General features: G+C 36.4%; 1 protein-coding gene across 4 annotated transcripts in view; it reads right to left on the reverse strand.

Moving 5' to 3' along the window:
* Positions 1-822: 822 nt before the first annotated feature.
* Positions 823-20,668, reverse strand: part of TOPAZ1 (testis and ovary specific TOPAZ 1) — a 339,264-nt gene continuing 319,418 nt past the window's right edge. For 3 of the 4 annotated variants that reach the window (XM_069007402.1, XM_069007398.1, XM_069007401.1), the window contains 12 exons: positions 18,769-18,832; positions 17,475-17,626; positions 17,175-17,267; positions 16,788-16,903; positions 15,322-15,388; positions 14,144-14,318; positions 12,521-12,621; positions 8,399-8,564; positions 7,388-7,552; positions 6,172-6,375; positions 4,896-5,079; positions 823-4,251 (listed from right to left, as the gene is read on the reverse strand). In XM_069007402.1, coding sequence (XP_068863503.1) covers positions 4,038-4,251; positions 4,896-5,079; positions 6,172-6,375; positions 7,388-7,552; positions 8,399-8,564; positions 12,521-12,621; positions 14,144-14,318; positions 15,322-15,388; positions 16,788-16,903; positions 17,175-17,267; positions 17,475-17,626; positions 18,769-18,832 — 1,701 coding nt within the window. In that variant the 3' untranslated portion in view covers positions 823-4,037. The remainder of the gene's footprint in view (positions 4,252-4,895; positions 5,080-6,171; positions 6,376-7,387; positions 7,553-8,398; positions 8,565-12,520; positions 12,622-14,143; positions 14,319-15,321; positions 15,389-16,787; positions 16,904-17,174; positions 17,268-17,474; positions 17,627-18,768; positions 18,833-20,668) is intronic. The other variant, XM_069007399.1, reaches the window with a different exon arrangement.

Below are 20,668 nucleotides of genomic sequence, written 5' to 3' on the forward strand. Positions count from 1 at the left end.
GTCCTTGGTCTGTGGAAGGTCAAAAAATAGGATCAGTTTCTCCAATCTCATCACATGCAATGGTCTAGAACTCTGAGACAATCATGTCAGCATTCATTTCTGATATTACACATCATTCTAGTAATTTCAGAAAAAAAAGTTATGCAGGAGTTAAGACTGAAAAATGTAGAGCTGGGATTTGCAAAAAAACCCCTCCATTTAAACCACAAAGATGCAAGATGCATCTGGAGAATGTGAAAGGACAAAAAAAGTGAGTAATTGCTTTTTCTGTGGCTAAATTTTACTAAGCTGAGGAGTATGGCATTGAGACTAGTAATTAAACTTCTACTACTACAGCAGGGACATTTCATTTTACTATTTCTCCTCAAGTGAAATCCACACTAACATCCATTTGAATTCTTCAGTGAACTAAGCACAGCCTGTAACCCTGGCTGTAGCCTCCACTTCCAGTTAAAGCTGGAAGCTGGCCATCTCCACAGCTGGAAGTTTCAGCCCAATTTATTCATGAGCATTTGCTACATTGCGTGCTCTGGTGTGGTGAAGAACTCCATAGACTCTGACTGATTTCATACTTTCTTAACCTCCTCATGCACCGTATTACTCTAGATTCGTGTAGTAGTTACAAGATATTAAACTCTCCACAGCTACTTTGCTGCTTGCCTATCTTCCTGCATATGCATTACAGGAATCTGAATAGAATTAAATAATTTAATGACAATACAGACTCACAGATATTTTGAATGCTTTATGTATGTAAGTAATAAAAAACGTTTATTAACAACTTAACAGCTCCTCCAAAATGCTCCTCCCCTTCCCCCCCATTGCTCTTTATAATAAACACCATAAAACTTTCAAGCTCCTATTTCCATATTCTCACCTCCATCCCATACTTTGAAACTCTCAAAATTATCAATACTTTGAAATAAAATTGTGGTAAGTCTTCCAAACCACATTATTCTGTTTTAGTTACAAGAAACTGTCCATACCCAACAAAAATAATCTTTCCAAGAGCATAGTGTGTAATCAGTGAAAACTGAAGATTTTCACAGAGGGAATTTCTCACGTATCTAACAACATACTGAAGGAGCACAGCGTTGTCTACTCCAAGCTACTGAGCACAGCACAGGGAAGGTTTTATTTGCACATTTTTCCATCTCTCTCTGCAAACAGGTAAACATACATTTTATTTCCTGTATGAAAAATTATATCAAATAAGTTGCTTAATGTCAAACATGGAAGTTCTTTCAGCTTAACTTATACTGGGAGAAAGCAAAAATATGGATATTGTCTACTGAGTGGCTGGCTCTGCAAAACTGCATTGCCTCTGTTGTACTTAACTTTATTCTTCAGGATATTTTTTCCATCTTTCCAGGCTTGTTTCCATTCCACACTGGAGTTTTGTCCTGTTTGGCACATGGAATTTCTGTTACCAAAACACTGAAAATGTTACTCAAGAAACCTTTCTGGCCTTTTGGTACACATCCAAATGACAAGATTTGCATTGTATTTCATGTGGACCCAGACAGAACACAATACAGGACTTAACATCAAAGTTGTTTAAATTGCCTACTGGTTTATCATGTGGATACAGGGAGAAACAATGTATTGACAGAAACATCAGAAGCCTCCATTGCAACAAAACTTCTGAGCAATGATGTGGGCAACTTGCTTTGTTAATATAAAACATGACTGAGATTACATCCTATCAGCTGAAGATGATACTCAGGAGATGGAGCCAAAACATTGCAAAAATTTTACACAGTTCCAAGTTAAGCTTGAAGGTCAATGATTAACCTCTGTCTGAAAAATAAAGTAACATTTGGAGTTTTGTTCTGGGGATGATCCAAGTGAAAATTCAAGGTTACTTACAGAGGAAAAAACTCTGCTGTCTCTAGAACATCCCAAGTTTTGAAGCCATACAGATTACAAAGAAAATTTTGTCCTTCTGTGTCTGTCAAACGCACTATTAGCCACATTGGGTACTGCTCACAGAAACATGGGATTTAGCTGACGGTCAGACAGCCTCTGTCTAATTCCAAGGGAGATTAAGCCACAAAGGATCTTACAAGAAGTAATTAGGAAAAATTACTTAGTATCTTACTACCAGTTCTAGTTTGCTGGAACCTTCCAAAATTGCTCTTTTCACTAACACCAGAGTGGCTGCAAGAGCATCAGTTTAGATCCCTCATCTGAAACCTGGTTACTTCTTACCCAGTCTTTCAGCTACTGGGAAGCAAAATCAGTAGAATCCAGTTGGATTTGACCACCTGGATACCCTTAAAAATGGCAGAGCCATCTTTGTGAATACAAAGGGGTGGAACCCAAAATTTGTTTGAACCAGTGCCAACTGTACTCTAAGACTGAGGTGAATGGCTTCTACAGAAATGCCATCTGGTACCACTGGTACGGAATCTACCATTTTTTACAAGGTAGGCAGATGATCCCTGCAGAAGAATGATACCCTGTGAAAAGACAAGAGCCTCTATCCTTGCATTTTTCTGTACAGGTAGCACAGGAGGAAACTAGTGATCTTGGTGGTCATCAGATTCAATCCTCTCTCTTCCAGCAGCAACTCCCTAAACAGACTGGATGAGAAGTGGTATTGAAAAAGGTCAGGACCTGGCCCTGAAGACATCAGGAATCTAACAACTGACAATCAGATTCATGACATCAGATTAATGGCATAAACCCCAAGACTGGAGTGGCAACCTCCCCCAAAGAGAAAAACCACTGACACCAAAACCCTCCACACAACCCTCCAGTACTAAGATCATGATGGCTTTCATAATTTAGAGCTGCAAAGGACACCTGAAATAATGCTGCAGGAACTGGGAAACAGACTTATACTACTGCAAAGGAGAGACATTTGTCAAACACTGAGGTCCTATGCCACCATCCACGATGGAACAGCCTAAAAACTCATTAATTTCTATATCCAAAAGAGCCAAAGTGTTCAGAACAAAAGGCTTTAAAAAGGATGGAGAACAGGACCAAAAGAGCTGTATTATTGGCAGGGTTGTGAAGGTTGGTACTGGAGGTCTAAACTAACAACACTACAAAAGTGGTGAGCTCAGTAAGTATCAGCTTTGACAGAGGCCGTGTTGTTTTGCCATGTGATGTTTTCTGATAGTAAATGTTTTGTTCTTCTTACTCAGGCTGCAGAGTGTGCCTTAAGCAACTCATGCTTTGAATGTAGTTCAGGATTTTCAGGTGGAAAAAAAGCAGAACCAGGAATGGTGGAACAAGCATGCTAAAGTCTCCATCTCATCATGCAGTTAGCAGAACCTAAATGATGGGCAAACTGACGTCTCTCTACGAGCACAATCAATGGAGAAAGCAAGTTTTCCTTTTCAGTGGAAATATCCATACATACAAATGTGAAACCATACACAAGCTATTATCTAATTACATTTTTATCAAATAAATATCTAATTAAATTGTCAAGCAAACCTTCAGCTGTGAGCAATGTGTAGGCTCTCAGTTCTGTGAAGAAAGGTATCCTAAGTCAGGCATGTCTCAAGTGATTTTGAAGTTATTTTATTCTCAGTGCTTTTCATTGGGCTTTTGGAGTAAAGAAATTAAGATCTAAGGTGCAAACAGTTAGGACAGTAACCTCACAAGTTACTGTGAGGCAGACAAAAGAACACATGTATTACTTCTACAGACTGTGAATGAATGTGAAAAACGTCTCACTCAAGAACAGTAAATGCACTCAACCAATCCACTGACCTATACTTTTATCTATGCTTATACTATACTTATTTGATTACCTGCTGGGAGAAACAAGCTAAGTGCTAATTCTTTGTACAAAAAGAGAATGTAGGTTCTGAGGCTGCAACTTCCTCATTATCTGGTGATGCCATTGCAAAACAAATATAAAGTCAGTGTGACAGTTTATATAGTTAGGGAAAAAATTACTCTTTCTGTGCTATTATCTGCATTATCATCAATATAGTATTTATAAACAAAACCTGAGTTTGAAACCTTGCTGTAAATCAGTAAAGCACCGTTTGAACACAGTGGGAACTATTTAATAACTACTGAAACAGCCAGACCTTCTCAGCCCATTTCATATTCTCCTGAAGCCATTTCAGAGCAGATGAATGCTCCAGGCTGTAAACTTCTTCCATATTAACATTCATTGTCATATGCTTAAGAAAAAGCTTTGGATCAGATAAACGAGCCGCTTGGATCAGCCTCTCCACTGCCACATGGTAGGCACTGTTATTCTGAACTGTCTGATCTTCAGATCTGTAAGGGAATTTTAACAATCAAATATTAGGTATCATACAGGCCCTGTGTCACTTGCCTGACACTTTATACTGGCAGGAAGATTACAAAAATATTAAAATAATGCCTCGTATTCACTTCACTAATAAACATTATGTTAATTTCTAGACAGATTAGATTATTATTCTGAAGAATTAAGAAGTTACAGAAAGTATATTTTCAACATATTTAATGGTAATGAAAAGTAACAGGCTTTAACGCCAGTGCAAAGTAGCTCTGCAATATTCACAGCACATTTCATGAAAAAATGTCTCTCGGTTGGAAAACTCATTAAAGGAATGCAAGCCATTTAATGAACTGGATATAGCAAGAATTCATGAACATGCTTGGATCCATAAGGTTTTCTCAGTTTTGGCATGTAATCACTTTTGGAACAAGGCTGTGTCTAAGTAACATGCCTACATTTTTTGCAAGAGCAGAACTTACTCCAAGGAAACAGACATACAATAGCATACACATGGAAACAAGAGATAAAAAACTTCTCACTTACCCAAGGAACAAAATTAAGAGATATATTCTTTGGGAAGGATAAGGAAAATAAGAACTATTACTTACACGATCACCTGAACAAATACAATCAAAATGGTACGTGTCTGACAACGAACCTTTTCAGTATTATTTGAAGAGTCTGACTAGTAGTCCTCAGACTTTGAATATCACTGGCATTTGAAACAAGAAATATTTCAATGGTCAACAGCATCTCAACTTCAGACAGGTAAGATGGAATCTTCAGAAGTTTGTGATATAAATTTCCCTGCAGCTCTGGGTAGCAACCCAGCGATAAAGCATCTGAGAGCAAATGCAGAAACACGAGGAACTAGGATTACCAAAACTGAATATAGATCTGTTTTCTTCTGTGTGACTAAATGTGGAAAAACCCCAACCCCAAATCCCTAATGCATTTTACTATTTCATCTATGAAATGGCCTGATTTGAGAACACAGCACACAGTATTCACACATAATATTCACTGTTGTAAAATGTTTGTTGGTTTTTTTTTTTCAGTGAGTATTATCAGCTATGATTAAAAAGCTCTGTCAGAAGTCTGGGGACACCAAGTGTGTAATAATTTAATAACAAGAACAATTTAGGCAGGTCAGACAGAAGCTGCTAATCATGGTTAAAGTGAGGGAACATCTGAACAGCATCTCCTGCTTTGTTCCCCTGTCTTCTGTCATGTGATCCCAGCAACCCAACCTATACAGCATTTCAGGGGAAAAAACCCAAAAGAGATGAGGAAAACCAATCATTTTAATGTTAACAAAACCAAGTATCCATCCCAGAAAGGATGGACTCTTTAAGAAGTCTGCTAACCTCAACAATTCTAAGACAGAATCAAACAGTAAATAATGTGACAATATGGAAGGACCCTAGGCAGAGTGGCACACCCAGTATTAACTTAGCTCAGAAACGGGGAGCTGAAAACAATTACAGACTATTAGCTTTTAGTTGAAAGGAATTTTCTTATAGGTAGGATAAACTAATGAGCCAGACTTCTCAAATCTTAAATATTAATAATATTACCACCACGGAAATAGCGGTTATACTTCTAGAAGTATCAGGAAATCTAATTTGCCTAGAAGAAAAAGTAAAGATGATGCACTTTTCAATCATTTCAGGGTTCACATATCTGAAATTCTGAAACTGAATGTAAAAACTAATTTTATCATTATTACACTTATTTCATGCCAGGTAGTATGCACTGATTCTTATTTTCAACTCACCATTTCCTAATAAGTATTTTGGTTTCAAATAAACTCCCGAGAGTGACACAGAAAGTACTGTTTTTCTTCTTACTCATTTCTCCCCAACAGACTGAGCTGTTATGAGCACATTATCCAAAGAATGTAAGGGGAGGATATTGTTTAAGAAGCAACTTACTTTTGTAATAGGTCCTAGCTTTATACCATAAAGAACTTCTTCCCAAAGCTGTGATTAATCTTCTAAGTAAAAAAAAATCAATAGCAATTTTTTTGGAAAGCATGAAGTCTACTGCAGAAGATGAGACCCCGAGGTTCTTGTTCTCAAAACAGGCATTTATCAGCTTGTTAAAAAGGCAGCTGTATTGAGAAGCATCTACAATATCTGAAATGAAATTAAGGATGTTAACAGCTGAATTAATTCAAATGCAAATCTAGTTGAAGGATTTTTTATCAATCAGTACCTAAATCAGAACTTTTGCCTCTATCAGCAAGCTGGGACAAGGTTGGACTAACATGAATGCTTTATTCATCAAAAGTCTTCTCATACAGTAGTTCATTCACATTGTGATGGAGAAGTGTTAAGGTTCAAGTAATAATTTGCTGCCAAAACCAAGAGAATCAGATAAAAATACATTCACTTGCTCAAGCCTATAAATAGAATCTTCACCTGATCTCTAGATTTAAGATTTCCACCAATAAAAATCCCCTTGGTTTTCTGCTTCTACTTTTACTCTGAACCATCTCCTTTTTGGCAGGACGGAGCAGCCTTGTATTCACCTCATAACTCAAAGAACTAGATCCTCTAAGTAGAAGGTCCTCCAACCAATCTCTCCTAACATACCTAAAAGCATACACTGGCTGTAGACCGAGTCCTACACACAGGAATCAGATGAGGCTTCCTCAGTGGAGCCTAAGTAACTGTATCTCATTTTGAAGTACTTATCCAAAATTTGTCAGATAAATTGAGCCTGAAAGAGCACTCAGTTCTTGACATAGTATGTAAGAGACACTTACGCTGGCTAGCTCAGTTAAAGAAAAAGATCCCCACTTCATTCATCTGAAATTAAGATAAAATAAAACTAAAATATCCCTATTTTATCTCACTGTATAGACTGTGTATGATCCTTAAAAATTTAATGAGTACTTCCTGTTGCCCTGTGTAACTGAGCAAAAGAGGACAGGTCTGTGTGCACATCCATCCAAGTGTGTGTGCACATGTGCAGCAAGAACAGCAGAGCACAACAAAAGAAACAGGCCTGTATAAACCCATCTTACTTCTTCAACAAATTTTAGCTAGAAAACACAACAAGAACAGCACAGAATCACCTGTTAAATTTTTAGCTCTTGACACAGAGCTAAAATAAAATAATAATAAAATCCTTTTCTTTACTTACCAGAATTTTTCTGCAAACCTGGTAAGTTCTGCAGAACTTCAAATGCCTGCCTGTACAAACTCTTCCTCAAGTATTTGTGCATTATTGCACACAACAGATTATGTCGATTGAGGATGTCCATTTTATCACAGGGCCACAATGGTGCATCTGTGATCCACTCTGACTCTGTGGCAAACAACAGTGCAGTGTTATTTCTAGGAACTGGAACTTCTGGATGTTGAGACTTTTGGCCATTAAGAATGTACTGTAAACTGTACCATGACACAGATTTCTGAATTGTACAGAAAGTGCAGCTCGAGTTATTAATAATTTGTTCCTTATGACCAGTACTCCTCAGACTGATTCTCTGAACCTTTATATTGTAAATCACTCCTTTTGTGAAATATCACTGCAGTAAAATGGTCTGTCAGTATATAGATAGGGATATATAGATATGCATATATGTACAGCTATAAAACTGAATAGCAAATTTACAACCTCAATATCACTTTATAGGGTACATTCTATTCTTTATACTTCTGAATTTCTTCTCTTTTCAGCAGATCAGAATTCCGAAAAGCCATGTGTAATAATTGCAGAAATATGATACTGTTCTAAAGCAATTATATCAAATGGGGATACTGTGAGGTGCAAAGGAATGTTGCTTCTACCCAAGCCAGAATTTTTTTTGACACAGAATGTCCCCTGGTTCAAAGGAAAACTACATGGGACAGGGTCATTTTCCAAGTTGCACTCCTCCCTCATGCAGATTTGTGGGTAGAATGGTGTTGATAGCAGAATACTGTGAAAACTTCTGAAAAAAATCAGGCATTAGTTGTAATACTTCTTATACATTTCAAGAAGAATACTAACCTAATACTAAATGGATCACATTTCCTTTGTTGCCCCAGTATTATTAACTGTATTTAGTAACACAGACCAACTTGTAACTTTTATCTGAAACCTGTCATAGAAGTGACAAATTCAAATGTGACTGTTCAAATTTAGGTAAAAACTGTAAGACAAGCTTACCTCTCAATACCCTTGTTGCTCCATCCAAATTGCCAGAATGAAGAAAGATTTCTGCAGCTTTATTAACAATCTGACATCTCGATGCTGACCTCGCTGAACCTACAAGTCCTTTCAAGAGTGTAAAATGTATCTGTAGCTCATGCAGTTTATTCAAAACCTTCCTTCCCTAGTATAAGAGGGAGAAGGGAAAGGGGGAAGGTCAGAGAAAGCAATTACATCAATGAACACGGAGTATATTTACATAAAATAGAGTAGATTTAATTCAGTTTACATGTTTATAGGTATCAGTTCAGTTATCCAAACTAAGTCAGGGGTGAAGTATAGTAAAACTTCTAATGAAGAGTTTAGTTTTGTTTACTATGTAGACAAAAAAACTCTACCAACCTCTTGTCAAAGAGTTCCCAAGACACTATTACCCATAACATTATTTCTATTATATTAAAAATACTGTACTGACATTATATACTTTGTAATTAATTTGTATTTTCTTACTTTGGTTTATTAATATTTTTAATTTTGATTCCATTCAGTACTACACAATCTACGAAATTCTAAAATATCATACAGAGAATTTCCATTTTGCAGCAGAGATGTAATTGTTAAACTGAAATAATTACTCCAGCATAAGTCAAAGAAAACACTGATGATTGTATGCAGCAGGACAATAAACTGGAAGAAGCTGGGCCTAACAGGCCAACACTGTAATAACCAACAACTTTATCACTGGATTCCAGATCGATATTTAGACTGGTTTTCTAGAGAAACTTCATCTTAACAACTTTTTGGCTGTCCCTTTCAGTCAAAAATGGAAGAAAAGCAGCAGTCTCAATTAAGATCTGAATCTAAAAAAGAGGATGATCGAGTCAAGGTGTGGTATCAAAATCATGTCTCCAGCAGAGCAGGGCCAGGCAGAATTCAATACTTGTCCTGCCTGGCTGCACCTTGCTAGTCAAGCAACAAAGACAAAACTCCAAACCAGATGTGTTTCAGCTCTTGCTTAGTGGGTGCATCAATGAGGAGGTGGCTTATTAAAAACTGTGGTCGTGTGTGAGCATGCACTGTGGTGGCAGAGCAAGGGCCATGGAGGCAGAGGGAAAGAGAGGTTTAGGAGAACAGAGAAGTTGACAGAAAGTTACTTATTAATAAGCTCATTTTTTAAAAATGCTTTATACACTATGAACTGGTATGTGCTCAAAATTGGACACTTTTGAAGGCCTACAGGTATCTGCAATCATTTATTTCAGCATAACCCATAAAAAATATTAACATTAACTTCAGTTAACATCTAAGGTGTAAAGAACCCATTAAACTATAGATGTATGTGGCTCAAGGAGAAAATTACATACCAGAAAGACTCAGGTGAAACTTGAAATTTAAGGGCAAACCAGAAATGAAATACAAAATTAAGGAGGATCTGTGTCTATTCCACCCTTCAGGAAAAGAAGGGGCCACTAGGAAGTGGTATTTATAGAAAGATGGAAAGTATGCAGCTATAAGCAGAAAAATGATCCTTAAAGGAAGGGCACTCAATTAAAATGCAGTTGTGGAATGAGCTCCTTAACTGGACTAGAACCTCTGACCAATTCTCTGAAATATTAAAAAGCTGAGTAAAAATAAACCATAGCAATGTCTTTCAAGAAAAACCTGAAATAGGAAGTGGATGAAACAGCTGCCAAAGGAGCACTGATGTTACAGAATTCTCTACAAGTAAATATCCAGAAAGCAGTCTAGAGTTGCTTGAAGAGCTGCCTCCATACAAGACATATTCATGTTGCATGTTTTTTTGAAGTACATCTGTTTTATGAACTTTCCTTGCCTCTTGCAAAGAATATTCTCTTCAGGACCAAGGAGCATATATATTTTACCCCCAAGAGCCACTAATCACCAAAGCTCTGCAATAAAGGGGTTTGACATTCTTGAAGGAAAAACATTTTGAGTTTCAGGCAGTTCAACATATTCATAAAACAGCACAAGGCATGTCCTAAAGCCAAAATTAATTTGGGCAGAGCAGGAACAGCAAAGCCATTACTACCTTACTTTCTGGACCACATTTGGAGCAATAAAGACACGGTATCAAGTTGATACTAGCCCATAACCACAGGATTAGGGATTTATCTGATACACATAATGGAGTGAAACTGGTAGAGAGAGGTAAGAATGACAGCTCCCTGAAGCAGGGATCAATTTGGGATCTGCCAGTTCTGATAAAAATCATTCAGAGCAGAGCCTCATTCACACTCTGATATGGTCAACACAGGTTGTCTACAACACTGTTTGAGGATCTTGTCAGTTATCTCTTAAGAAGTAGGTTTGAGGCCTAACAAAACACTCTCAAAGAAACAAAGATCTTTTGCTCTAGACATGAAAGAAATTGTAGTATCATAAGAAGCATCTACTTTTAGTAACTCATGTTGTACAAGAATGACACTACACATGCTTTTCACACCTTGCACCTCTGAAATTAGGACATGAAAATGAATCTCCTTGAAATATCAGGAGTTGTGCAATCTAAGATCAGGCTCTCCCTTAAGATGGATCTGGAAAACAGCTAAAATGTGTGAAGGCACACAAACATATGCTGAAGACAGCCAAACCCCAAGCCAAACTAAATTCCTCAGTGGGCATGTGAGCACTAACACACATCAATGCCAAGAATTTAGATTCTCTCTTCTGTGGTCAGGAGTATCTTAACTGTTCTAACTGCTAAGTTTTGTGGAACAAAAATGCTTAAAAAGTTATAGCGCAGTATTAGTAAACTGCTAATGCAAAGACCCTCTCTCCTTCCTTTTACTCTTAAACAGTACCACAGTGTGCTGTAGCTTGACAGGGACCTGCCAAAGACCATTCAACTCAAGAAGCCAATGCTGCAAAATTAATGATTCATCAGAACAGGTATCGTGCTGCTAGACTAAGCACCTCTATCAAATATCTCCTGGGACTCGGTTTGACCCTGGAAACAGACTGAGCAGTGCACAGGTTTTTTACATAACAGAATTCCTGAAGGTCATCCTCTAGAGACAATCGTACAAAAGACAATTTAATTCCTTGATGCGAACCAGAAAGGGTTCCCTGATGATAACTCATAAAAAAGCCAACCCAAAACCTCAAGGGACAAAAGGGGATGAGAGCATTTGCTTCCATTCATAGAAATTCATTGTAGAAATCATCTTATATGGGAAGAGGAACATCCCAGTACAGCCTAATTAGTAGCTGAAAGGATCAGGCCCAAGTTCAGAATGTGATCACTGACCAAAACGCACTCTAAAATCACTGGTGGTTTATATAATTTCTTATGCTGTCACTTGTCATGTTGCTTTCTGTTAGAGATCTGGTTTGGTACGCACTGGTTCCTTCCAGGAAGAAAAGACAAATTTAACATTGAAATGGATCTTGCTGCAGTGAAATTATGACCAATACTGCCTGAGGCCTAAGGAATGTAAAACATCCAGTCAAAAGTCTAGTCTCTTAGCCCTGGCCCTGTGTAGTATTTGACAGCAAAGATATGATTGTAAAGGTATTTCTTTGTGATGTCTGAGTTTTGCAAGATTCACAGAACTTAGAAACTTAGATTCAGTGGAAGAAAAGAACTTCCAGCAGTGTTCTGGAGACTAAGCAGTTCACCAAGTGCAGCCTTGATACGTTGCTTTTCTGTCTTCCTGGCCTTAATCTGTTCCATTTGAGGTCAGATGCAGAAGCACCAAGTGCAGGAAATTGCCCAACCTTCTCTAAATATCACTTGAGTTGGAGATCTCAGAATGCAGCATGATTGCCAGGCGGAAGAAAGTGACATTTCTGGGAAACAATCCCATCAGCACCTCACCCCAGAATTTCAGGAAGACCCGTCTCTTTGCTCAGATTCAACCTCAGCTCAGAAAAATCACAAGATGAACATGAGCGATCAGTTTCTAGGTTGCAAGACCAAGTTATGATGGGCTCTGTAGAAGACCACTGCTCAGAAAGGCATAATAAAATGCTTTGGTCCAGCTGACAATTAGGAAGTACTAAGACAACTGGGAGGCAGGTGGCACACCCAGTCATTCCACTAGAGAAACACTGTTTAATATCCAGAAGAGAAATAACTAATTCTTTTTCTTCCAGACAGGTTCCTCTAGCCCTGCATACCTTTACCCACTGCAGTACTTTGTGATACGAATACATTACGCTTATCCCAGTCCTTCCAATGAAAAGTCTGTCTGCTTCATTATGGTGTGAATTTTTCATTACTGGAATGAAAACCAAAAAGGCTTTTTAATTTTCTTTTTTTTTAACATGTAAATGCAGTTTTAAAGAAATCACACATTTCAAAAACACAGTCATTGTGAAAATACTAAATACATGTTCTGAAATATTTTCCATTGAAAGTAGCAACTTCCTAAGTCTTAACACCAGAAGTAGGGTAAATAACTAGTTTTTTCAGACAATATTCCATAGCAGTCTAAGTCATCCACAAAATTCTTGGACATGTAATGGCATAATTTAGTAACATCATTATTTGTAAAGTAAGCTTTACATTTTCTGACACCACAAAGAAATTTTGGTAATTGCAGAACTAAGTAATCACAACCTCTTTGGAAGCACTGTTAGTATTTCAGAGCAGTGGTCTCAAAGTAGGGTGTGAGCACAACAATCCATTCAGCTGTGGGAAGGAAATTTTTTTTGTATTATTTGAAAATAAAAATAAGTAAAATACTTTAAAATGTAGTGTTTATTTAATATTTATCTCTTACTTGTAATTCCTATTTTTGTGTATGGTTTATAATGAATTTAATATATTGGTGTAGTAGCACTTGTATATAATATATAAATAAATAAACTGTGGGTGCTCAAAAACTTTTTACTGATGGAGGTGCTTATCAGTTAGGAGACCACTGCACTAGGGAAGACAGACTAAGTTCCAAGCTCCAACAAAATCTTCTCCCTGTGTCCCGACTGGAAGCTCTGACAGCTTTTTTATAGTATGAAAGTCTGTGGTCAGAAAGCATATGTCACATATCTGGAATAAATATTCACTATGTTTTAGTAGATAACACAGGTTGAAAAATATCTAAGTAATCCTTTATAAAATGATTTAATATCCCACTAACACTTCACCAAGCCTCAGCAATCTGCAAACTTATCAGGAAGAATGATACAGATATGCAGATGAAGGGGCATAGAGAGCAAAGAAGCAAGAAAACCTGCCACAACTATTAAAACACTGGGTTCTTGAGCACCCAGCCCTTGCAGAAACCATTGGTTCTTTAGAGAATAAAATAATTCTAAAAATCCAATTTACTAAAAAAAAGTACAAATTGTATACATGATGTAACCTGTTCAATGTGTTTTAAAATACACAGCTATTTATATTTATATATTTATATAATATACATATATATTTACAGCACTAAAGCTTTTTTATGCTATTAACAGTGTGACACTTCACATGACAATACTTAAATACATTTGCCTTTGTCCTGAGCATAGACCATTTTTATTAAAAGATCATGAATTCTGAGTTCTCTTTTTGATTTCACAAAACTACTGCTCCTCCTTCAGTGCCTTCCTTGACTTTAAGTGTAAGCAGCTATGCACTTTACTTCTACTGGAAAATAGCTTCTACTGAACACTACAGTTGATTGTATTTGCACCTCAAAACATTCAGAATATTGTAACATAAAATTAACTAATAAGCAGAAAATGATATGAATTAATTTCTAATATCTTTTAAAAACTCTACAAAAAGCACTTCTTGCATTTTAATTTTACCTGCATCAGCAAAATCACAAAAAGGGACTCCTGGTCTGTCTGAATCAGCATCTTTGGTTAGAATTTCAGCAATAGATAAAAATAATTTCTGAAGATCATCAAAATGTTCACATCCAGTTCTTGCATTAAGATACAAAGCTCCCAGCTTGGTCCAATCCCTTTTCTCCTTGCAATGCTGTAAAGAAGGCAAAGGATAAATGTAAGTAAACCTGCTTCCAGAAAACCAAACAAAAAATACATTGAAATTTGAGATATGTACCTGGGATAGGACTCAAAGGAGAAAAAAATGGAGATGAAACGCTACTGCCAAGAACCTTCATGTTCATATGGCAGTTACATGTTGCCAAATTTGCATGGACTGCTAATTACTTCTGTCCCTCAAGAAATGAAATTCCTTTTTTCACGTCATGACCCCAGTTGAGAAAGCTCATAACTTATTCATCCTATTTAGGAACTTGCATTTATTCAGGTTTGGGGTTTTTTCCCCATGATGCATGCTGAATTTATGGTTATTTTCTATATGAATTAGTCTTTTGCTTCCCAGATCACTTGATGACTTCGGTGTTAAAGGAGTAAAAAATCAGTCCAGTTTTTTCCCTTTTTATATTTCAATCTCTGGATCTGCACAGGATGTGTGATAATATGTAAACTATATTACAATTGTGCATAATGAGTAATCTGACCTTGAATATGAAAGACTCAAGTGTCCAAATAATGTTTTACAATATTTTCTTATTCTTTAAAATATCTGGTCAATGTTGTCAATTGCAGCTTTTACAATTGTGTTTTTTTATACTAGATATGAATTCTATCTGCTAAATAATGTATTAAATAAATTTTTGGTGAATGATGTACCACTACCAATTACAAGCACAACAAATGTAAAGCAGAGGAAATAAATGCCTGAAGTTACAAAATCTTTGAATTTGATGCAAAACGAAGACAAAAACTACAAGTATGTAAATTGAAATACTGACATTACAGAAAGGCCCTTGAGAGTTTTCTCCTGCATGAGAAAGCCTTCCCAATGCAAAGCCTTCCCAAACATGGCTTTGCATAGATGTATTTTATCTATAAGCTCACTATACTTAACAATAAAGCCCACTAATTTAAAAAGGTGTAGAAATTGCTATTTCTTGTAGGTTTAAAAGAAGTAATGAAGAATGCACATACTGTACCTGAATTTCAGCCACTGCCAAATTGAAGTCAAAAATCCACGTCTTTTCAAAATATCTTTCCTTAATTCTTCCATATGAAAAAAAAAGAATACTTAAATTTTAACACATCCTGTTGAACTAGCAGAAGGTGAACAGCAAATAATAACATACAAACAATGAACTGATGTGATTTTTGATCCTTTTTGCTTCACATTACACAAATGTGTAATGCACACTGAAAACACTAATTTAAAATCTTGCCAAGGGAAGTTAGTGCATGAATTAAACAAATAACTGAGCAGAGCTATTTTCACAAAATATATTCCCTTCCCTCAGTAGGAATGCAACTGAAAAGGTACAAATAAGACTTGCAGTCCACCAAGTAAACGCAGAACTGCGTTGTCTGTATGTCTGACATAAAATGACAAGTGCTACCTTCAAGAACCTAGGAGCACAATGCTTCATTCTGGTGCTGCTACTGAAACAATGGATTCATCTTCCCAGTGAGATGCTATCATGAAGAGATACATAACCTACAGAACAATGTGCCAACACATGTAACTGAAGCAGCACAGCTGCTCAGTCTTCATAGATACAGATCATTTCTCACCTTCGGCTGAGCACACATACATACTGAGGCAACCTGCAAGAGGTCATGCCTTTGTGAAGCAGATTCCTGATAAAAGAAGTGATAAAAATTACCTCCAATGTGTGTGGTAGGTTGCACTAGTAAAACAGTGAGATCCATGGCTGAAAGTACTGTATGAGAAGAGTAGGAAAAAGTAGCAAGTAATTTCTACAGTGCTTTCAGTTGGAACTGTGGTGACTTGTTTTCAGACAGCAGATGCTGCATATTTGGTTTGCTCTAAGAATCAAAGGTATGTTTATGAATCAAAATTTCGTTTCTCAACTTGTGTGTGTGTGTGTGTGTGTATGATGCAGACGATACAAAAAAGAAAAAGGATCCAATCTTGTTCAAGCGATGGGAAGTACCAGCAGTTTTGGAACAGATTTGACATTTTGCCCAGCATATTCCAGCAATACTCAAAAATGACCCTCCTCCCTAGCAGTGTTGGCACAAATGTTTATGTAGTCACACTGTAAAGGAAACTAGAAAACTACTTCTTATTATAACTAATCCTCTTATGCCTAGAAGTACTGTTTGCTTATGTGGGCCTAAATGATATATTAAACCATGATGTTTCTAATTTGGCTAGCTATATAAACTTTGTATCACAGCTGGCAGCAGATTGTACAATGATGACTGATACGGAAAAAACTAATAATTGAGGTCAGAATCTAAGTTTTGATTTAACAATCCTTGATCTTTGAAACACAGTAGATTGACAGTGCTTTAAAATACAATTAAGCATGATATGATAGCATTTTCATCCAAAACATCTTACAGATTTCACATACATTTATAAAAATAGATGCTGAAGAAGGAACTAGACAGCTATAACTAGAATAGCTCCTTAAAGACATACCTGGATTTTATGTTCAAAACAGAACTCATTTCCCAACTGGAAACTTGCAATTGGTGGAGTAACTTAATAATGTAGTCAAAATGTTCTAACTCAAGGTACATACCAGCATCAATGAGCTGTAATATCAAACAAGGTAAGAAAAGAAATTGTGATGACTTAACATATCTTCAGAAGTAAGTGGCAAACAACACTGGGAAAAACATCACAGTGAAACTCAGTGAAAAACGAAGGAATAAATGAAAACTGATACCACAAATTCAGCTTCTCGTAGTAACACATTTAATATTATTTCAGTATTGTTTTTTCAATTGATATGTTTGAGTTTTAAAACAGGCAATGTATTTCAGAAATTCCAACAAGCAGCAGTAGAACAAACAAAACTCATACCTTACAAAAGGTACTGATTAATGCAGGCACAGCTTTTCTTCTATTCAAAGAAGCCACATGCTCAAAAACTTTCAGAAGAACATCTACAGCTGGCTAATATAGACAAAAAAGGCACAATCAGTTTTGCAACTCTGTTCAATTACAAAGCTTAGAGATTTTATAATAGGGTATTCTGAATTACTCCCCTCTCCCAAGATTTGAGTACCAGAGTAAAAACAAACCTATTACTACAAATGGCATAGTACATAAAAAACTAAAATTATGAAACTAAGGTTTAAAAAATACTACAAAGTCACCTACCAGTGTCTTGATCTGTACAATTGCATTCAATATCTGAAATACTTCCTGCAACAAACAGTTGTTGAGCAATGAAACAAGAAGACCATTCAGCACTTCAGAAGCAAAATCCGCACCAGGAGTAACTTCTTTGTAGTACTGCACAAATATTTGGACTGCAAAAGCAATTAAATTGAATTTCACTTTGGAGTTAACTGATGGCAACTATTTAAACAAGTTATTTCCTTACATTTTAGACACAGTGTAACAACACTTAATTGTCCAAAATCTTAGGGACAGGGATATGGAGAAATATGGGTGAAAGCATCCAGTCTGAATACAGTGTTAACCTTACCACAACCAGACTGACTATTCTGAAATATGCTGTATCACTGAGCTGAGCACTGTAAGCCCTGAAGGTTCCAAGAAAGCTTAGCTGATTTGGGGCAGCACAAGAAGAACGCACAAACCCTGGTTAGATTTGGTATGTGCATCAAGGTAGTAAGGCCTTTCCATACAGGAAGCTCCAGGAAGTGAAGTGCAGTGTTACAGTGGATGGTCTTAGAACCTGTTCCAGTGCTACCCTTCCTTGATAAACACATCCTGTAGCTTGCTGGTAGCCAGTGTTACCCACATTAAAACACTCGTGCTCAGCACGGGAACACTGCAGCACAGGGTGCAACTGAATTCCCCGTTCTCATTCTGCTACACTCTAAGAAGCTTTCAAAAACTTAAAAGAATGCTCAGGACTGGTATAAAAGGAATCACTTCAGAGTAGAAACAAAATAAAAGCCCTTTCTAACTGAACTCAAAAGCTCAGAAGGATCTGAACGAACTGCAGTCCCTAAAATGCGTTAATCAAAATTGTTTGCATATATGGTGTAAGGACTAAACTAAAGCTGTTTGGGGTGGGTACAGTAGCAACACTTAATTTCAAGAGCTTCCATTCTCAAATTTTTCAGTTTTTGATGTTTGGCCAGGGTGTTCAAAAGCACCTTAATAAAATTTGGGTTCTGTTAAACCTCCTCCCTGCCCCATTTACATATTTCTACTCCCAAGTCTAGTTAGTTAGGTTAGGTTCATTTTATGTGGAAATAAGATTTCTAACAACCTCCCCAGGCAAGTGCATATCTAAATTTCTAGCGTTACTGGGAAACTGAACCATGAAAACAGACGGATTGAATGTATTCTTTCATTTGAAGTAAGAACTTTTTATTCACTACTGAAGAGGCAACCATTTCTCTCTTGACAGACTATTTAATTTGCTTTAAATAAGCTAAGTATCAAAGATACATCAGCAGCTACTACTATACCATACCTGCACGTTTTAGGAGACCTGATTCTTTGATACTAATGTATGTCCTAAGAATTGCCATGCAAATCTGTTAAAAAAAAAAAATAGTAAAATGTAACCTCAGTTTATGCCAAACAAAAGAACTACCCACAAACATGAGTTCTATTATATAATGAGCTTTACATTGCTTCTATTTAAGCCATACATACTGACAAATGATGTACAAAGGTAATGGGGTCTGTAGGCAAAGGCTCTTTCAAAAGGCCAGCAAATCTAACAGAAAAATAATGCAGATAAATGTTTGGGAAAGAAGCTGCTGGGACCATAAATATTTGTATGTGTGTATATACTCATAGCAAACAAACAAAAAAAGAATTTGAAAATGCAGTCAATTCAGAATTAGTATAAATGTGGCAGACTATAAACGAAGAAAGGGAAGCAAAAATGTGAAAGTGAAACATGGTAAGTAAAAGTTACATTCATGTACCAACTAAGAAGTCAAAAAATCATCCAGAAATGAAGATGGTAACACTGATTTGTCACAAAGAATCACTCATAAGGACACAGAACAAAAAACTCAGAACTAACTTCATTTAATGAACCGTTTCACTACAGACTGACTTGACCAAAAAAAAAAAAAACAAACCACACCTAGGTATTTTAATGTTATTTGATATTGGAACATTCTTGTCTTAACATCTTAAGCTGTCAGCTTTGTGATACTTATGTTTTGCTCCATCTCTGCAGATGAAGAAATAAAGACTACTGATATTACATCTTAGAATTCCAAGTTAGGGAAAACCTCCACCCCCTTTTTAGAAAGTCTGTGTCACTTCTGGAGCGTTTACAGTCTTTCTGCACAACAATGTACATCGGTCATATTTAATACAATTTTGTTAAATAGTTAAACATCAAGAGACAAAAAATGCCCTAAATGTCATGGTATTACAGAACTGAATCAGGTAATTTTTATATGCAACTTCAAAATAACACAGGATTCACTCATGAAGTTCATTATACAGTAAATGAATTGTCATCAAAACAGAAGACACTGGTTTATGGCCAAGACATCTTTCTTTTTTTAAAACCATTAACCTGTTCAGATCATCAAGCCAAAGAATACGAAAACACCTAAGTATAAATAAATCTTACTGTTTTTATTTTGAAGCAGTATTGTAATGTTGAACTATAGTCCAAGATATACCTTTCAGAAAATCATGTCAAATTTTTGATCATTAATATATGTGAAGTGTCACTTGAGAACAGGTTAACTCATTTAATCCAAATCTATACTCCCAGGTGGCTGAGGGCATTTCCAGAAAAAATTTCAGCACATGCTTATAGTATGGAAATCAGTTTGCTTTCTTTTGGAATTTGTTTTTCTCCTTCTTTGGACTGACTCCCAAAAAAAGCCAAGATTGCATCTGGAGCTCTGACTGTTCCAAGTATTAGTGAAATTGCTTGGACAACCCACTTGTATTTAATCATGGGACATGCTGTAATACATTAATAAAAGAAACTAAATGTGTTATTCATTTACACCTTCTAGAAGGCTTCAGTTGATTTAGTTGTTCCAATTTTCAAAGGTGTAACTGCACCCACAGACTACAGAAATGTAAGAATCTTTAAATTTAGAGTTAGCTGTAATAGATTTTGAATGAAGGTACATGAAAGAGATGATTCCTATTTTCAAAAGGCAGTGTAAATCACACTATTCTGTCATCTATCAGTTGATTCCATGACTCATTTAACATGACAATTTAATAAAAACCATAGTAAAGGCCGCTCTATCTTATACAATCAACCAACCAAATCTCCAGTAAAACATGGTCCTACTACAGTAACACAGATGTGCTTATTCAGAAGAACAAGCACAGGAATTCAGTAAATACTTCAGCATCTCCTGTCAGTGCCCACTCTATTG

This window comes from Aphelocoma coerulescens, chromosome 2, assembly GCF_041296385.1.
Source record: "Aphelocoma coerulescens isolate FSJ_1873_10779 chromosome 2, UR_Acoe_1.0, whole genome shotgun sequence".
NCBI lineage: Eukaryota > Metazoa > Chordata > Aves > Passeriformes > Corvidae > Aphelocoma > Aphelocoma coerulescens.